The sequence below is a fragment of the Pelodiscus sinensis genome, chromosome 1 (assembly GCF_052426305.1).
Source record: "Pelodiscus sinensis isolate ZL-2025 chromosome 1, ASM5242630v1, whole genome shotgun sequence".
In the NCBI taxonomy this organism is placed as follows: domain Eukaryota; kingdom Metazoa; phylum Chordata; order Testudines; family Trionychidae; genus Pelodiscus; species Pelodiscus sinensis.
In genome coordinates this window covers 306,025,792-306,044,090 of record NC_143052.1, presented here as the reverse complement: position 1 = coordinate 306,044,090, position 18,299 = coordinate 306,025,792, and the positions used below count along the sequence as shown (strand labels likewise).

The window sequence follows — 18,299 nt, the reverse complement described above, 5'->3', positions numbered from 1 at the left end:
TCAAGTGACTAGCCAATGCTGATGCCAATGCTGCTGTGGCTTCTTTGCAGTTGTTATCTGAGGTAGCTGGACCAAAGCTAGATTGCCTATGTCTACATGTTCTACAGTCATACATCTGCTTGCATCTTCAGTTGCATTTGTAGTATTGTTGGAGCCTTCTCAACTGCCTTGTAGAAAACTGATCTGTTGGTATTTCTCAATATTCCAAAAGGTGTGGATATTTTGGTCTTCATATGTTTTGATTAACTCCAACTATATAGCCATTGTCCCAGAAGGTGAATGTGTAGAGAAAATCTTGACTGTATGTTAATACTGAATTTAACTAGAATAATTTGTGTTTTTCAGTACCAGCAGATGTGTAGTCTGTAGGGAGTAGTTTGGCTACATTTATTTTTTTACATCTGTCTGTTAAATCACAAAATGCAAATTGAAAATGCAGCACTCAGCAACAACTTGTGGATTTGTAGCTTTCCCTAGAGAAATGTGGGTTTGTAAAACAATGAATGGATTACAAAGAGACATAAATACAGTGTTTTCATTTGATAGATATAATCCTGTTCCAGGATTGTTTATATTAGACAAAGTGAAATGGTACCTATTTCCTCTAGACCAGCATATAAAGAAAGGAAACACGTCTAAGTATGAACACACTGAGACACATATTTGACAGTTAAAGTGGCACCACTTTTTAAAGCTTCATAGTTCTGGGAAGAGCAAACAGGGAATATTTTGTTTTGCAACACTGTGTGAAGTCCATACCAGAATGGACATTGCTTACAGAAAATATGAAATGTGGCTGGTTCTAGAAATCTCCCTGGAAGAAATGGAAGCAGCAACCTTCTATAAGTACTGCCAAGCCCAAATGTTCAAAAATCATGTGTCAGGTTCACCAGAAATAATAAGATAAGCTTTAAAATCATGAGACTGTGTACAGATAATAGATTTGTTGTTCTTTTCATTTGCTTTCAACTTTCTGAGCAGGTGTGTAGAACCTATGGCCTAAAGGCTGGACCACGCCCCTGGCTTAATTTGACCTGGCCCACAGCAGGTCTCCACACCATGGGCTGGAAATCCTCACTCTCAGTGCCCCATTGTAGGGCTGGCTGCAAGGGGAAGATGAGGGAGAGGTGTTTTTTTGAGTTTGTTGTTGTTGTTGTTTTTATTTTTCTTCACACCTTGAGAGCATTGGGAGCAAGTGAGTAGCGAGGGTTGTGTTTTTTATATTTTGCCTGTGTGTTGTGCCCAACTGATTTTTCTGTGGATCAGTGGCTCCTGACCAAAAAAAGTTCCCTACCCCTACTTTGGAGTGCACCCATTTGAAAGTTTTCTCCACAGATTCAAAAGCTAGAAATTTACTTTTTATTTAACAATGAAGATTGAAATAATCACATATCCACTTGATTCCAGGAGCTGGGGGTTTAAGGAAAAAAATAATTATCAGTATACTCATGACAAAATCATGAGAGTTGGCAACTAAATCCTTCCTTCTAGCTCACAGTCTGTAAGGGAAACCCCATCCTATTCTAAAAAAAGCAACAACAATAATGCATACTGAGACCTGGGCTACGTCTACACTGGCATGATTTTCCGGAAATGCTTTTCACGGAAAAGTTTTCCGTTAAAAGCATTTTTGGAAAAGCACGTCTAGATTGGCAGAACGCTGTTCCGCAAAAGCACTTTTTGCAGAAAAGCGTCCGTGGCCAATCTAGACGTGCTTTTCCTCAAAAAAGCCCCGATCGCCATTTTCGCGATCGGGGCTTTTTTGCAGAAAATAAATCTCTGCTGTCTACACTGGCCCTTTTGCGCAAAAGTTTTTCGGAAAAAGACTTTTGCCCGAACGGGAGCAACATAGTATTTCCGCAAAAGCACTGACAATCTTACATGAGATCGTCAGTGCTTTTGCGGAAATTCAAGCGACCGGTGTAGACAGCTGGCAAGTTTTTCCGCAAAAGCAGATGATTTTGCAGGAAAACTTGCCAGTCTAGACACAGCCATTCAGTTTTGCTGTCTATGTCCTTTAGAAGAACAGCTTATCAGCTGGAAACCTGAATAGACCAAGTATGCTCTGAGCCATTTTACAGGTTGAACCTCGCTAGTCTGGTACCCTTGGGATTTGATTGGTTCTAAACCAGAGAATTTTCCAGACCACGGGACATCAATGTTGTTGAGCAGTATTACCAACACTTCCACTGCTTACTGGGCTGTTAAAGGACTTTCGGGATACACTTATAGCTATTCCGCATCTGTTATAGCAGCCCGTTATTTTGAAATAGATTTTGAAATAACGGGCGGCTTATTCTGACATCCTGGTAACCCTTATTCCACACAGGTTAAGGGGAATTTCAGAATAGCGAGTTATTTCAAAAGTTGGTGCTGTGTAAACTAAATAACAGCACAGATCACTGAGAGCTAGGACTGGTGGCTGTAAACAACCTTTATGGGGACTGCAGGAAACATGGCCAGACCCATGAAAAGTGGACATCTGGCTAACTAAAATCATTCCAGATGACAGTTGTTTCTGGACCAGAGAGTTCTGGGCTAGAGAGGTTCAACCTGTACTAGGAAGCAGGGTGTGAATAAGCTTTGCTTCTCAAGGAGAGTCTAGTGGAAAAACATGCAGGCAAGCACCATTCCAGTGGGCTGCCCCAGCCTTTGACGAATCTTTCTCCCCACACATTTGCAAGATCCATGGGCAGTTTTTGTCCCTTTACAAACATATCAGAAACGCTCATCCCCCAAAATTTGAACAAACAAATAGATAATATAGACGCATTTTTGGAGAGCTGTTTTATTAGAGTGAATTTGGTGAAATTTCAATTCATAACCATTGATTTTCAAACAGACAGAAGAGAACTTTGAATCTGATAATAGATATATAACTGCTCAGTTATTGAGCATCTTCTCTATCAAAATACCATGCTGGGGGAGGGGTTAATTAAAATCTTTGTTATTCAGGTCTGGTGGCCTGACAGCACGTGAACCAGGAGTGAATCAGTGAGGGCTACGTTTTTAAAACTGCACATACAGTTTTTCACTCACAAAAGAATACATATAGTTTACATGTACATGTTTGAAAATTTGGTCCTGAGACCCTAAAATTTTCAATAATATTTGACACTGGCTTAACTCTGTTTCCACTGAAGTCAATGGTATAACTCTGACTTCAATGGGAAAAGAGACCTATGTCAGCATGTTGCAATTCCTACCTTAAGAGTCTGAGGATAAGATTCAAAGCTGAAGTTTGAATCATTTGGGGAGATGGTGAAACAAGAATAACATGTAGACCTTTTCAACAGTACATCTCAAAGCATTTTCCAAAAGTAAGTTTTCTTGAGTCTGAGACTATGTCAAGGGTGTTAATTTTGGTTTAGAGAAACTGCTAAAGTTCAGTAGAAAGAAACATTTTTCTTTGTGTTTGTACTTTAGGCAACAAGAGCAGCCCTAACTCATCACTGTACAAACCTGGGAGATTCACTGGGCAAAGAAAATGATATTGCTCTCATTATTGATGGCCAGACTCTGAAGTATGCCCTATCGTTTGAAGTCCGGCAGTCATTCTTGGACCTAGCGCTCTCCTGTAAGGCAGTCATCTGTTGCAGGTAAGAAATGTCAGGATTTTCTCTAGTGAGAAACTGGTGTGCAATTGGTATAATTCTTCCTCTTCCCCTGCCATTTATCCCCTTCAGCCTTACAGCACATGCAGGAAGTGTAAAAAGAAGGAAACTTGCCGATTAATATTTAAGAGGATCTGATCAGTCTGCTGTAAGTCATTTATTTGTTGTAACACAGTCGTGAGTTATCTATTGTGGGACAGTTATTTGGAAGCGGGTTACATATTGGGAATATCCCACAAGGGTTGTGTACAAGGAATATTCCTCTCTGATGGCTGCTCTGTGTTTGCTGCAGTTGCTCTAGCTACCATAGCTGTGCCTCTCTTCTCCCCCACTCTGCTAGAGTGTGAGACTGACTGGCAGACCAGTGTACATCTCCCTTCTATAAACCCCAAACCCTGCAATCATAAGAAAGAAAGAGTCTTTGTTAGTGCCCTAGGGATGCCCACCCTTTTCAGGGACTCTCCATGTCTTGCATGCCCCCCAGCAATGGAACTGTATTGATTCTCAAAAATTGTACTGTGGTGACAAGCGTGGTATTAAAAGATAGAAAATGTCATGGCTACAAATGAACAGGCAGGATTCTCCCCTATTTAAAAATAGCAGTGCTTTTTAATTATGCAGATTTTCCCCCAAATGGAGAAAAGCTTTTTATAAAGTGAGAGGAGATAATGAGGAAACAGGCCTCCCTGACCCCTTAATTATAGGAGACACTGAAGAATAGGAGCTGTGATGTTACACCTGTGATCATGCTTAAGCAGAGGGAATTAAATAGCCAGAGGTTGCCTCCACTTGGTATGGCAGCTCTTCATTAAACGGAGCTGTACAGAGAGGCAAGGAAACAATATTACATATCTGAGCAGGTACAGAAACCCCAATAGTCTATGTTATTAGACTGTAATTCATTTGTGTGGCCTTCCCTAGAGAGTAGCCATCTATGATGTCCTGCTGCTGAATAGTCTCCTGCGATGGCTTAGAAAAATGTGCAGCATTTTTCTGTGTTATAATCACAGAATACTGTGAAAAGTACGCTGCTATATTTAAATGTTCTGATGAAAAGAGAGGAGTTGAGGAGATGAGTGTTTGTGCTGACTGTTTTCATTGGGCCTTTTTTGGAAGAAGAAAAAAGGAACTCAGAAGACTGAGTAATGAAAGAATTTCCGCCTTATTGTTTTGAAGATTAATATACAGAATATTTCAGTTAATATTTTGTAGCAATGGCAATATTTTATAATATTTTCATTGTAAGTAAGGGGCAAAGTCTCATTGCTTGGTAGGAGTTGTGCAAAGTTTTGCACTCATCTATTCTAAGCAATCTACAAATTATAGCTAATTCATTCCCATAATGCTGTCCCCATTTAATAGACAGAGAAAGGAAAAAAAAAAAAGCAAAATTAAAATCTGTAGTTTCATAATTAACCTCTAATTTAGGGCGATTTGGTTTTTGAGTTGTTAACCCTAGACACACAGAGCTAGCTACATCTAAAATTTAAACTCTTATATCCCCTGCTAATTTTTGCCTACCTATATAGGAATCTGTTTCCACTGGTAAAGTCCTCCAGGCATATGAATGTATGTGTTTTTGCCCGTACGTACTACCACCCAAGTCCTGAGGACATTGAGCTGCATAATGCCTGGTTGGTGCCTAAGAGTCAGTGGAATTTTCAACCTGGGCATTCTCCCACCTAGCTTTCATGCAGGGACCAATCTAACGGCATTCTCAGAGGCCCTCTTAGAGTATGCTACCAGATCAGGCCCTATGCTAGCTGGAGAGGGGGTGCCTATCTTCCCTTTTACCCAGGAGTAAGAGCTCTCACCTACAATATTGGAGGCCCTGTTTTAAATCCCTGCTCTGTCTGACTTGATGCAGAGATTTGAACCCAGGTCTCCTTCTTCACAGGTGAGGTACCCTAATTACTGGGCTATGGATTTATGAATATTTCCAAGTGGGGCCCTGTCTCTCCTGCTGAAAGTTATCCACTTTGTATAAACCACTTAAACATTAATTGAAGCAGGGACTCAAACTTATATCTCCCACGGGTCACTGGATTATAGACTCATTGTCTATAAATACTTACATAGGCACTGGGCCAGAGATACAAAGTGGAGCAGCTTCAGAAAGAGACAGTGAGAGAGACATGCTCCAGAATAGCCCAGTGGTTAGGCCATTCACATGGGAGACCTGGGTTCAGGTTAGGGCTGCCAACTTTCTAATTGCACAAAATGGAACACCCTTGCCCCTTTCCTGTTTTGGGAGGGCATTTGGATGTGGGAGGGGGTTCTGACATGAGGCAGGGATTTGGGTGTAGCAGGGTGCACAGGATGGGATTCAGGATGCAAGCTTTGGCTGGGCAGCACTTACCTGAGGTTGCTCCTGGAAGTGGCCGGCGTGTCCCTGCAGCCCTTAGACAAAGAGACAGCCAAGGGGCTCTGCACATTGCCTGTGGCACTGCAAGGGCAGCTCATATTGGGGACAGCACATGGAGACCCCATGGCTGCTCCCTACACTTAGGCCAGATGATTCCAGGAGCTACGTGAAGCCAGCACAGGCAAGGAGTCTGCCTTTGTCCCGCTGTGCTGCCAACCAGGTTTTTAGCAGCCTGGTCAGCAGTCAGGGGTGAACTGGCAATCAAAATAGGCCCGGGAAATGGGTTGAGAATGGCCCACTTTTTCACATCAAAGAATTTTTTTTTAATTTACTCTTTGACCCCCATTAGCCACACACCTGACCCCCATTAGCCAGGCCTCTGGAGGTAACACTCTCGGGTAAGATGGACACATGACCAGAAGTAAAAGGTGTCATGTGACCCCTCTAAGGACTTTTCCCACCGTCCTCCTACCAACAGGGATTAGTTTGGCCCCCACCAATCCCCCCTTATGCAATTATCTTGCAATTGCATTAACCCAATATGTGTGACATTAACGAGGGGGCGGAGGGGGCAGAGAGGCTGGGGGAAGTGTTCCCGCTAAGAGTTTCCTCCCATGAGCAGAATGAATTTTGTGTTGTGCACCTGTACTGAGTTCATGTGGCTTGTTTGGATGTGCCACTGTGGCACCCAAGTTATTAATAAATATCTTATAAACCTCTACCTTTTCCCTCTGCTGCCATGTTTTCTCCCCTTGCTTCATCAGCTCCCCTGGTGCTTGGTGCCTGCTGCCCCCAACCTCTCACCCTCCTCTGCTGTCCTGACTCCTGACCTTCTCACTGCCCTCAGCCCTCCTTAGACCTTCCCCTCTCCACCAGCCCTTCTCTACCCCCTGTGCCCACTCCTCCAGTAGCCCCACTCTGATCATGTGAGCTTCTCCTCCTCATCCCCTCTCCTAACACCTCCCTCTACACACCTGCCCTGCCTCTTTCCTCTGATGCTGGTCCCTTCCCTGCAGGTATCTGCCCTTCTGCTTCACCCCCCCAGAATCCCCTGGCACCTGCACCTTCCCTTAGTCCTTCACCCTCCTGGTGCCTCCCCCTTCCCTCACTGCCCCTGCCCCTTTTGCCCTCTTCTTCCCTGATGCTCACCCCCTCACCACTCTCTGCCCCCATTCCCCTCATGCCCCTGTACCCTCACACATGACTTGCTCCATCCCCTTCCTCGTATCCACCACTTCTTTCAAGCCTTCTCCCAGCACCTCCTCTTCCCCCGTTAACCCCCAATGCCCTTACCCTCTCCTCTCCCAGCATCACCCTGTCTCCCCCTCCCACTGACACCCCCCCTCCTGCCCTTTTCCTCATTGTGTCCACTTGGCCCCCTGGCATTTGTTTCTCCTCCACCATGTCCCTTGGTGCCTTCCCCTTTCTTCTCCTGCCCCACCCCCCTCCCCTCAGTACAAGGCCCTTCCTCTCCCACCCTTTCCCCCTATTTTTCCCCATCCCTTCCTCCACCTTCTGCCTTCCAGTTTGCGGGGCTGGAGTCTGTGATCAGGCCCCAGAAATCCCTGCAGCCCTGGCCCCAGCTGCTTCCGGGGCTCCAGACCACGTGCCGGGCCTGGAGCTGGGCTGTGTGATGCAACTCTGGGCCAGGTGGTTTTAAAGCTCCGGGCCGTGATGTTACGCCACGCCCAAGCGTCTCCCCTCTCAGCTGTTGCGCCATGTTTGAGCACGCCACGCATTCGCTCCCTCAGCCCCACAGTGCCCTGTACATGGCCAGCGCCTGGGAATTTTAAGTGTGGGGCTGTGGTACCCCGTCACAATCCCCCTCCTCCTTCAGCAGCTGGCAGCCGGCCCTTCTGAGGACGACCCACCGGGAAATTCCTGGTATCCTGCTGGGCCAATCCACCCCTGTCAGCAGTGTTGACCAGAGCCACCATGGTCCATTTTCGATCGGACATTCCAGTTGAAAATGGAATACCTGACAACCCTAGTTTAAGTCCCTGCTCTGAATCCGGCAGAGGGGTGATTGAAACCCAGGCGTCCTACATTGCAGGTAACTGCCCTATTTCATGGGTATTGTGAATAGGGCAGGAGGGTGATGGCACTCCTTTTTTCCATTTTACCAAGGAAAGGGCTGACTTGGTTTAGAGCATTTATGGCTGAGAGTCCTCAATGGAGGGATGAACCCCCTTCAGACCAGACTAAGGCACCTTATTTCTCATGAGAGGTAGGGTTTAGACCCCACCCCTCTCTTTGGCATTTCCTACTGGCATTTAGATCTCATTCTTAGGCACCTAATTCTCCAACATGCGTTGTACAGGGAGACAGGCTGCCTAACACAGGGCTGAAGATTCTCATGGGCAACAGGGTGCCTTTAAGGCTACATTTACACTACATACTACCAGTGGGGGCATATAATGCCCATATAGCTATGCACTGCAATGAAAAGAGAGCTGCATCCACACTGTACGGTGTGGCTGTGTTACCCAAGGTTTTCTGAACCTCAATGGTAGTAATTATTTCACTCCAGGTGGTGTCAGGAACACAGCAATTCTGTCTAACCAAGGATTAAATTTTTCCGAGGAATAGCCGAGTTAGTCTGTAACAGGAAAAACTTAAAAAAACAACAAATAGTCTGGTAGCACTTTAAAGACTAACAAAACATGTAGATGGTATCATGAGCTTTCATGAGCACAGCCCACTTCTTGTGCCCACAAAAGCTCACGATACCATCTACATGTTTTGTTAGTCTTTAAAGTGCTACCAGACTATTTGTTGTTTTTTAAGTTTTTCAAGGATTAAATGAAAGTGAGCATATTCTTATCTAACACTGAAATGTATTAGATTTAAGCACACACAGAAATAAGAAATAGGTTTAATACCTCTCAGATATTTACCTAATACCCAGAACAGTCTTGAGTAATTAATATCTGGTTTACAGTGGCCAGTTGCTCAACCACTGGGAAGAAGGGGTGTGAGAAACAATGCATCTCATGATGCCTTAAGAAGGAGTACACTCTGCTAGCTAATCTTTTATAACTGACTTCTACAAATCCCTCCTGGATCATCACTTTTATAAACTTATAAAATCAGAGGCATATGGATTCAAAAATTTCTAATCCCCAAAGTTTTCATTGTCAGTTGTTTGTTTGTCTGCCCTCTCCTCCCATTCTGATTAGCAGAAACTGCCAGCTAGATATGACCTTGCTTCTCTGAAACATTGTCTTCAAATTAACCCTTAACTATGCGGTGGTCTGTTTCATTACTTCAGGGTGACTGAATACACCTAATATGGTTGCAATTGGCTTGATCACAGTCTGAGATATACACACTCCTCAAATCCAAGGCAACAGCTACATGTGGCAGTGAAAGGCTCTCACAGAGGGGAGATAATGGGGAAAGGAAAAATCCAGGAAAGGATCAGACCAATGGGGATGGCATGATTCCCACATCACAGCAAAGATCTTTCCAGGAAGCTGGAAGAAAGTATAAAAGAGGGGAAGTGATGTCATCACTTGGCCTCTTTCCTCCCTCGCATCCCTAATTCCACACTTGGAGGACAAAGAACTCTGAACTGAGGGTGTTTGAACCCAGTCTGGAAAAGGGGCCAATCTGTGTATTGAGGAAATGTAGCCTGTTTGTACCATCTGTCCAGATGAGAAAAGCAGTTGGATTTAACTCTTGCTTTGACTAAAAGTTTGGAATTTAGAAAGCATGTTTTTTTTTTATTTCCTTAAGGTAATTTATCTCTGAGCTTTATGCCTATCATTTATAATCACTTTCTGGAGTTAACGCATCTGTTTTATATTTTACCTAAAACCACTTGTTTTGGGTGAGGTGTTTGGGAAATCTCAGCTCAAGCTAACAAGAGCTGTTGTACAGCCACTATCCTTTTGTTGGAGTGGCGAATTAGGTCATGAACTTACACTGGCCAGGCTTGTGACCAGTCAAGACGGTACAGTTCTGGGGTATAAGACTGGAAAGCTGGAGGAACTGACTAGAGCTTCCCTATGGATGGTTCATGAATGGCTAGCAGATAACTCATATAACACAGCTGGGTGTGCCCCTGTTTGTTGGACATCTGTGTAAGTTTATTGGTTATCAGAAATTTGTAGCCTGACATCAGCATCGCCATCTGAGGGATATCCAGGCTGGTGGGTTGTGAAGAGCTCATGAAATAGCATGTAATCATGTATTTAAAAACTGTCACAGAACCCCTCACTCAGTGCATAGGGAGGATGGTCCTCACTGAAAGAAATCTTTTTTTATATGCGTATCATTCAGTTTCTGGCTTTAAGCCTTATTTCCTGTACTCCATCCAAAGCTTGCACTGCTTTTCCATGCCACTTCAAGGCTCTTGTGGACAGATCCTTGGTTCAGTCTCTCTCCTGCCAGCATATCTCAAAGAGGGTCTCTGCCTGCATCCAAGAATCCAACACGCTGTTTAAAATCCTGCCAGCTAGGCGGATTACGGCATACTTAACATGGGTGCAGATGCCCACCTCGGCATCTCTGGCAGACATTTCTTGGCATGACATTATTTCACAGCAGAATTCGGTCCATGTGTATGTCTTGCTTTACAAACATGTTCCCATGTCATGACTTCTTAGGAAGGAAATAAAAAGGAGCCCTTAATAAAGTAAAATATAAAGACCTGTCAGGCTTGCTTTGCACAGCATCAATCTTTTATTTTTGAAACAATTCTGTAGTCTCAAGGGCACTTTTTTTTTGTTGCTGTACTTCGGCCTATTGAGGAAGGTAAGGGTGCAAAAAGTATTGTGTCAGTTTCTGAGTGGACAAGAAAATGTGTTTGGATTCCAGCAGTGAAATATGCTTGGTAAGAGAGAAATGAATGGTCTCAGACATCAGAATAATAATATAGATTAGTCTACCAATACTTGTATGGAGAATTAGATGGCAAAAGCAATAGCAGTCCTGTAGTGTAGTGAGATGGATCTATATGTCTTTTCCATCTGTGATTTGATTCTTATTCCAAGTGTAGCTACTCAGTGCTGCAGACAGCAGAATTTTCTGTTTTCCAGCCAGTCAGTATTCTCTTTGTGCTTCTCCCAAATACTATTCCAAATGGTTCACAATTGTAAAAGTTTTTAATCTTAAACCATCCCTCCTGCATCACATGATGTTTTTGTGATCTTCTCAATGTTGAGCATGCGTTAGCCATATGGGGTTCTGGGAGTTATGAAAGTGGGTTGTTCTCTTTGTAGATGTTTTGCAACACAACAAGAAAACCATTCAAATGCAATGTTCCTGCCCCTAAAGACAATGGACCAAATTTCTCATGAAGCCAGTAGAGTTACACCTGAGATGAATTTGACCTATGGTCTCATGTGTCTGCTGGGTGTTTATAACTTACCAATTTTGTTAACATATATTCCCCCTTAATACTTATTTCACTTCAGATTTAAGTGGATATTGCAGTAGCTGTTAACCCCTTTGTTGGGGTCACAAGTTAGGATTTATTTCAATAAAGTTTTACATATTTGGCATAATATTTTGAATACCCTATAAACCCATAATCCAGCCCTAAATTCTCTACTTTTTCCTCCTCCTCCCCTCCACCCCTGAATTTGGGGTAGCTCAAATAAAGGCCTATATAGCCAAAACAATTCACATTAGCAAAACCTTAATTTAAATTACCCTAAGTCATATGACTTACTGCAAATAGTCAATGCTCTTCCCCAGTTGCCAAAGTTAATTTAATATTAGTCATCTCCTCTCTCACTATCTCTGGTGGTCTAATAGAAAAGCAGTTTTAATTATTAGCGGGTTAAAAAAATGAAGAACAATATGGAAAAATACTGCAAAATGTCAAATCAAAGGGAAGAAAGTGATGTAATTTCATAGGTTTAAAACAGGAAATAAAAATAAGTGGGTTTTGAATCCACAGGGAAAAAGAAGAATGCCTTTAATAGCCTGTAAGGCTTTATAGAAACGTTCCATTTACTTGCCAGGTGCTTGATACCAAAGAAAGAAAAACATTTTTATCCCGCTCTGGGCCATTTTAATAGTACTCTGTGTGTCAAATAAGACAGTGCACTTTAAAACTTCACAGGAAGAAGTTTAAAATGTAATTGGCACAGCAAAAGGAAATTTCAAATTAAATAGAGTTACAGGTTACAGCCTTCAAACAAAAACATTAATTGGGAGGGGATCTGGGTTTTGGGGTGTTTTTTATAACTCAGCGGTACACTCCAGAAGGAGCTGTATTGCTATTCTCAACTTAACATAGCATAAATTCATGAGACTTAATATAACATAAATTCAGTATAAGCTCTTCATCCCCATTGGGACATTTCAGATCCATTTCCCATTCAATGACATTTTAAAACATATTTAAGATATACTATAGGCTTTAGACATAAACTGTAGTTGAACTTGGCTCTCAAGAGTAATCTTTTAAAATGAATCTATAGTAAATTTGGCCCCATTTTGTAGTAAGAAAGAGGAAGATGGTATCATCTTGAAAGCTAAATTGTGCACTATTGGTGCTTCCAAGAAGAGGATTAGTTGTAAAATACACCCAGACCAGGTAGAACTTTCAAAACCAGAGTTAGCAACTCTAATTTTAAAGAAGAGGCTTAGCAAGAAATACCATTCCTCAGAATTATGATCAAAACCTGATACTCTCACTCACTACTGAGTACCACATTGAAGTAAATGGGGTTACTTATGGAGCTAAGTGTTATTCAGTGGGGTAAGATTTGTTAAAAAATGAGAGAGATCCAACAGAAATTCACCACGGAGTAGATTATATTTCCAGGGGTTTTACTATGTTTATTTTACTTTGTTATTTTTAGCTATGCTCAAAATTTTGCAGGAAGAATATTGTAGTTTGGGGGTGGCAGATGAGGGGTGAGTAAGTAACAATATTTACTATTATAATGGGTTAGCATTTCTGGGTTGGGCAGAAGAAGCGAGTTTTTAGAAGTAGTTCCTCCTACAGACACTTTTTTGTCAGGATTTGTACTGTAAGGCTTGGCTTACTGCCCTGGTGCTGCACCTACTATTGCAAAAGAATCTGCAGGAAAGATGAACATGTGGCATGCTTTGAATATGAAAATTGCAAATGGAATGACGTAATGTACTTGGGCTGCATCTACACTGTACGATTATTTCTGAATAATCTATTCTGGAAGAAATACTCAAAAATAGCTTATTTTGAAATAGCACATCTACACTACAGGGAAGCCTGTAAATTTAGTCCGAGGCAGGCTCCCCTAATGTGTACGTGCTACCTCAGTTTAGAGCCCCAGCAAGCACTGGGGAATAATTACTTTGAATGGCTTGGAGGAGGAGCTACAGGCAGTCGCCGGGTTACGTACAAGATAGGGACTGTAGGTTTGTTCTTAAGTTGAATCTGTATCTAAGTCGGAACTGGCATCCAGATTCAGCCGCTGCTGAAACTGACCAGTGGCTGACTACAAGAAGCCCGAGGCAGAGTTGATCTGCCCCGGACTTCCTGGAATCAGCCGCTGATCAATTTCAACAGTGGCTGAATCTGGACGCCTGGGACAGAGCAGCTGGGGCACTGCCGGGTAGGTCCCCGCAGCGCTGCACCTCAGCGCTGCGGGGACTAACCCGGCAGCACCCCAGCTGCTCTACCCCAGTTGTCCCCAAGTCAGCCGCTGTTGAAACTGATCAGCGTCTGATTCCAGGAAGCCCGGAGCAGTGCCCCTCCTCAGCGCTACTGGACCAACCCAGCAGCACCCCAGCTCCTCTGCCTCAGGCATCCTGATTCCGCCGCTGCTGAAACTGACCAGCAGAGGCTGAATCAGGACGCCTGAGGCAGAGCAGCTGGGGTGCTGCCGGGTTGGTCCAGTAGTGCCAAGGAGCGGTGCTGCGGGACCAACCGGGCAGCGCCCCAACCCAGGCGTCGCGAGAAAAGCCTGGTCTGCTGGGGAGGAGGGCACTAGCTGCACCCTCCCCCCCCCACCAGCAGACCAGGGAGACGCGGGCGGCGGGACCGCCGAGACACGCCGCGGTACCGCCCGCATCCTCCGCGGTTTTGCTCTGCGTCTCCCTGGTCTGCTGGCGGGGAGCTCCCCCCAGCAGACCAGAGAGATGCAGAGCAGCTTTTCTCGCCCCTGAGGACGCGGGCGGTGGGACCGTGGCGCGTCTGGGCGGTCCCGCTGCCTGCGTCCTCCGAGGCTTTGCTCCGCGTCTCCCTGGTCTGCTGGGGGGGCTCCCCCAGCAGACCAGGGAGACGCGGAGCAGCTTTTCTCGCCCTAGAGGACGCGGGCGGCGGGACTTCAGCGCATCTGGGCGGTCCCGCCGCCCGCGTCCTCCGGGGCGAGAAAAGCCCCGTTTGTAACTACGGATCCGACATAAGTCGGATCCGTGTAAGTCGGGGACTGCCTGTATTTCAAAATAGCAGCAGTGGAGCATCCACAGTACTGCTATTCCAAAACACCTATTATGGAAGAGGCATTATTCCTTGTGGAATGAGGCCAAAATAATCCAGCTATTATTTTGAAATTATTTTGAAATAACAGGCTAGCTGTGTAGACACTCGCATTCTGACAGAATAATAGGAGACAGCAGTGCTAGGACACTAGGCAGTGCACCTCCTTCCTCTGATCAGGAAGGCTAGGGCTCTGTGAAGACATACTGGAACCCAGTACATTATGGGGTGTGGAACCACAATAACCACAATCCTCTTACATTTCAGGATTGGAAGTTTTTGCATTTGCTGTTCAGTCATCTGAATGACTGATGACTGTACAGGACCATGGTCAGAAAGGGCTTTGATGGTCTTGGGACCAGCTCAAATCTACTATTTAAGGCTGCCCTGTGTTCTGCAATGAAAAGTGCCTGCGAGTGTTGGGGAACAGCTCACCTCACAAATTCACCATGTATAACTTGGTGCATAGGCAGTTCTGATGGGTATTAGTAATGTTTTCAAAGTGAAGCTAAGAAACTGCTTTCATATTTTCATAGGGAAATTGTTTAGCTCTATCACCTCACTCTTGTAGAGCACACCAGTACTTCCTTTAAAACTTTGAAGAATATTACACTTAAAAGTAACAAGGTTATTGTTACAGACAGGGACTTTTCTTTTTTATTGCACAGGCTATTTGTATTTGTATTTGAGATAGCAAACTGGAGCAACAAACATGGGAATTTTGTGAGGGAGTTTAGAAAGGGAACATGAGAGCCTAACCAACATTCTCTAAACTTGGGCCAGAAATTTCCCCTGCCCCACCTTATTATCCTCCCCAAAAAGCACAATGAACAAACAAAGAAAACCTCCACCAAGAGCAAAGATTACGCAGGCAGACATCTAGCAGCAGATCAGGGCCTATCCAGTTGATTGCACTGAATACAACATGTATGATTATCTGCAGGGCTTGACAAATAATACAATCTACTTGCCCGTGGCGAGTAGATTGTAACCCAGAAGAGCTGGGATCGGGCGATCTGCGCGTGCGCAGAACGCCGGACAGTGTGGCTGGCGAGCGGGGCTCGCTGCGGTTCAGCGAGCCCTGATTATCTGCCTTGTGGGCAAGTGGTGTATGTGTGCATGCAGTTCAAGCAGTTCGTAGCCTGCACAGACAGTATACAGGTTCTTGAGACAATAGGGACTGAACTGGAGGAGCTAATGAAGACAAATAAGTACACCAAGTACAGAGTAGTTCCTCCCAGAGTATGACAGTCTCTGCGTTGTTGAGAATGAAAGTCTTGGGGAATGAGAGCATAAAGCTTGAGTGGAGGGAAGCAATCCCATAGTGAGGATCCTTCTTCCAAATGATGTCATAGTGTTTTCCTGCACTAAAGATAACTCTCTGGAGGAGGGAACCCCAGTTACTAGGAAAGGACAGGATGAATCATGGGGGATTTGGTTATTAGAGCTATAGACAGCTGTGTTTGTGTTAACTAGGAGAATTGCATGGGGAATTGCCTGCTGCGTGCAAAGGTAGCAGACCTGTTGACTTCTAAACAGACTTATGTGCAGAGCTGGGGAAGAGGAAGTAGCCGTGATACATGTAAGTAGCTACCAGAGTGGATTAAGGTTTCTTACGGCCCTGGAGCTAAGGAAGTGTGTGTGTGCGGAAGAGGGGTCTATTACAATGTCAAAATATAGGGTATGTTTAGAGTAGGCAGTGATGGTGGGGAAGTAGCGTGATATGTAAAAGAACGCATATAGTAACAGTTTTTTAGACTCAAACAGTGCTATATCATCTCTATGGATAGAAATTCCATGCATGAATAAATAATAAGAGTATAGGAATGTACAAAAGACCACTTTACCAGCATGGTGATGGTGACTGTGAAATGCACAGGAAGATTAGAGAGATTACAAAATCAGAAATACCAGTTTAAGGGAGGATTTTACCTCTCCCTGTGTTGACTGGGTACACGAAGGTGGGTTATATAGAAAAGTTTTGTAGACATCAACTGCTCCTTGAAGTAGCTAATCCTATAAGAGGGAGAGGCAATTCTTGATTTATTCCTAAGTGTTGCATAGGATTCAGTCGAAGAGCTGATGTGTTCAGTACTAGTGACCATAATATAATTAAATTTAACATCCAAAGAAATCCACCACAATAGCATTTGACTTCAAAAAGGGGAACTATATAAAAATGAGGAGGGTAGTCAAGTGGAAATTAAAAAGAAAAAAAGTCACAAGAATTAAATGCCTGCAAGCTGAATGGAAACTTTTTAAAAACATAAGAATGGCCATACTGGATCTGATCAGTGTTCCATCTAGCCCAGCATCCTGTCTTCTGATGCTACACAGGGAATGAACACAACAGGTAATCATCAAGTGAGCCGTCACTCGTTCCCAGCTTCTGGCACACAAAAATTAGGGACACTTCCTAGTACGGTTTTGCATCCCTGCCCAAGACTAATAGCCATTCATGGATATATCCTATATAAACTTGTCTAGTTCTTTTTTAAACTCTGCTGTAGTCTTGGCATCAGCCCCACCGATAGAGGAAGGTCAGTTGCCCCAGGGCCCAGTGATTCAAAGCAGCCTGAGGCTCCTGGCTGGTGTGGACAGAGCCCTGGGCACTTAAAATCATCACTGGAGCACTTCTCTGCTCTTCCTGTGTGGCTCTGAAAATTGGGGGAGAGGGTTGTGCAATGGTCTAGGTCATTGGTGCGCAGCATTTTTTTCATTTGCAACTCCCGTGTGGGCTGCTGAATTTAGTTGAGAAAAAAAAAAAAAAAAAAAGGAAGCGGCTCCTTTAAGGAAGCACTCTGCTGCCACTCCGCCACCCCTGCCACTTGTACGTTGGGTGCCAAGCCAGGAAGCCAGGAAAAGCGGCCAGCAGGATCCGAGGACTGCGACCCCCCAGGAAGACAGCCAGGAGTCGTGACCCACAGGTTGCATACCGCTGGTCTAGGTGGCGCTGAGGGCTGACTGTGCCCATCTCTGGCACTTTCCCCCAAGGCCCTGCTCCTTCCAGGGTTGCTGAGCCGTTGTCCCCCCCACCTTGCCCAGGGCCACAGTGGTTTTTGACCTCGCTGCATGGCATTCACAATGTGCACTGGCAAAGAGTTCCACAGATTTACTGTATGTTGTGTGAAGAAAGACTTCCTTTGATTTGTTTTAAACCTGTTGTCTATTAATTTTATTTAGTGACCCCTAATTCCAGTGTTATGAGAAGAAGTAAATAACACTTTCTTATTTACTTTCTCTCTGCCAGGGTCATGATTTTGTAGATATCCTTCTCTGTCATATCCTTCCTTAGTCATCTCTTTTACAAGCTGAAAAATCACAGTCCTATTAATCGCTCCTTATATGAAAGCTGTTCCATATCCCTAAACATTTTTGTTGCCCTTTTATGCACCTTTTCCAATTCCAATATATCTTTTTATGAAATGGGATCAGCCAGATCTGCATGCAGTATTCGATGTATGCGCGCCATGGATTTATGTAGAGGATATATGATATTTTCTGTCTTATTATCTATCCCTTTTCTTTTCTTATTATCTAACCCTAACCCTAACCCTAACCCTAACCCTTTTCTTTTGATTCAAAACATTCTCTTTGCTTTTTTGATTGCTGCTGCACATTGGATATTTTCAGAGAATGATCCACAATGACTTCAAGATCTCTTTCTTGAATGGTAACAGCCAAGTTAGATCTTGCCATTTCATACATATAGTAGGGATTATGTGTATTCCAATGTGCATTACTTTGCATTTCTCAGCATTGAATTTCATCTGCCATTTAGTTGCCCAGTCCTACAGTTTTGTGAAATCCCAACTTTTTGTAGTCAGTTTTAGATTTACTATCTTAAGTAGTTTTGTATCACCTGCAGATTTGACACCTCACTTTTTTATTCATTTTC

General features: G+C 44.0%; 1 protein-coding gene across 1 annotated transcript in view; it reads left to right on the top strand.

Moving 5' to 3' along the window:
- ATP8A2 (ATPase phospholipid transporting 8A2) overlaps positions 1 to 18,299 on the top strand; it is a 554,076-nt gene that overhangs the window by 189,116 nt on the left and 346,661 nt on the right. Inside the window, exon 24 of the mRNA XM_014581486.4 lies at positions 3,427 to 3,599. Coding sequence (XP_014436972.2) covers positions 3,427 to 3,599 — 173 coding nt within the window. The remainder of the gene's footprint in view (positions 1 to 3,426; positions 3,600 to 18,299) is intronic.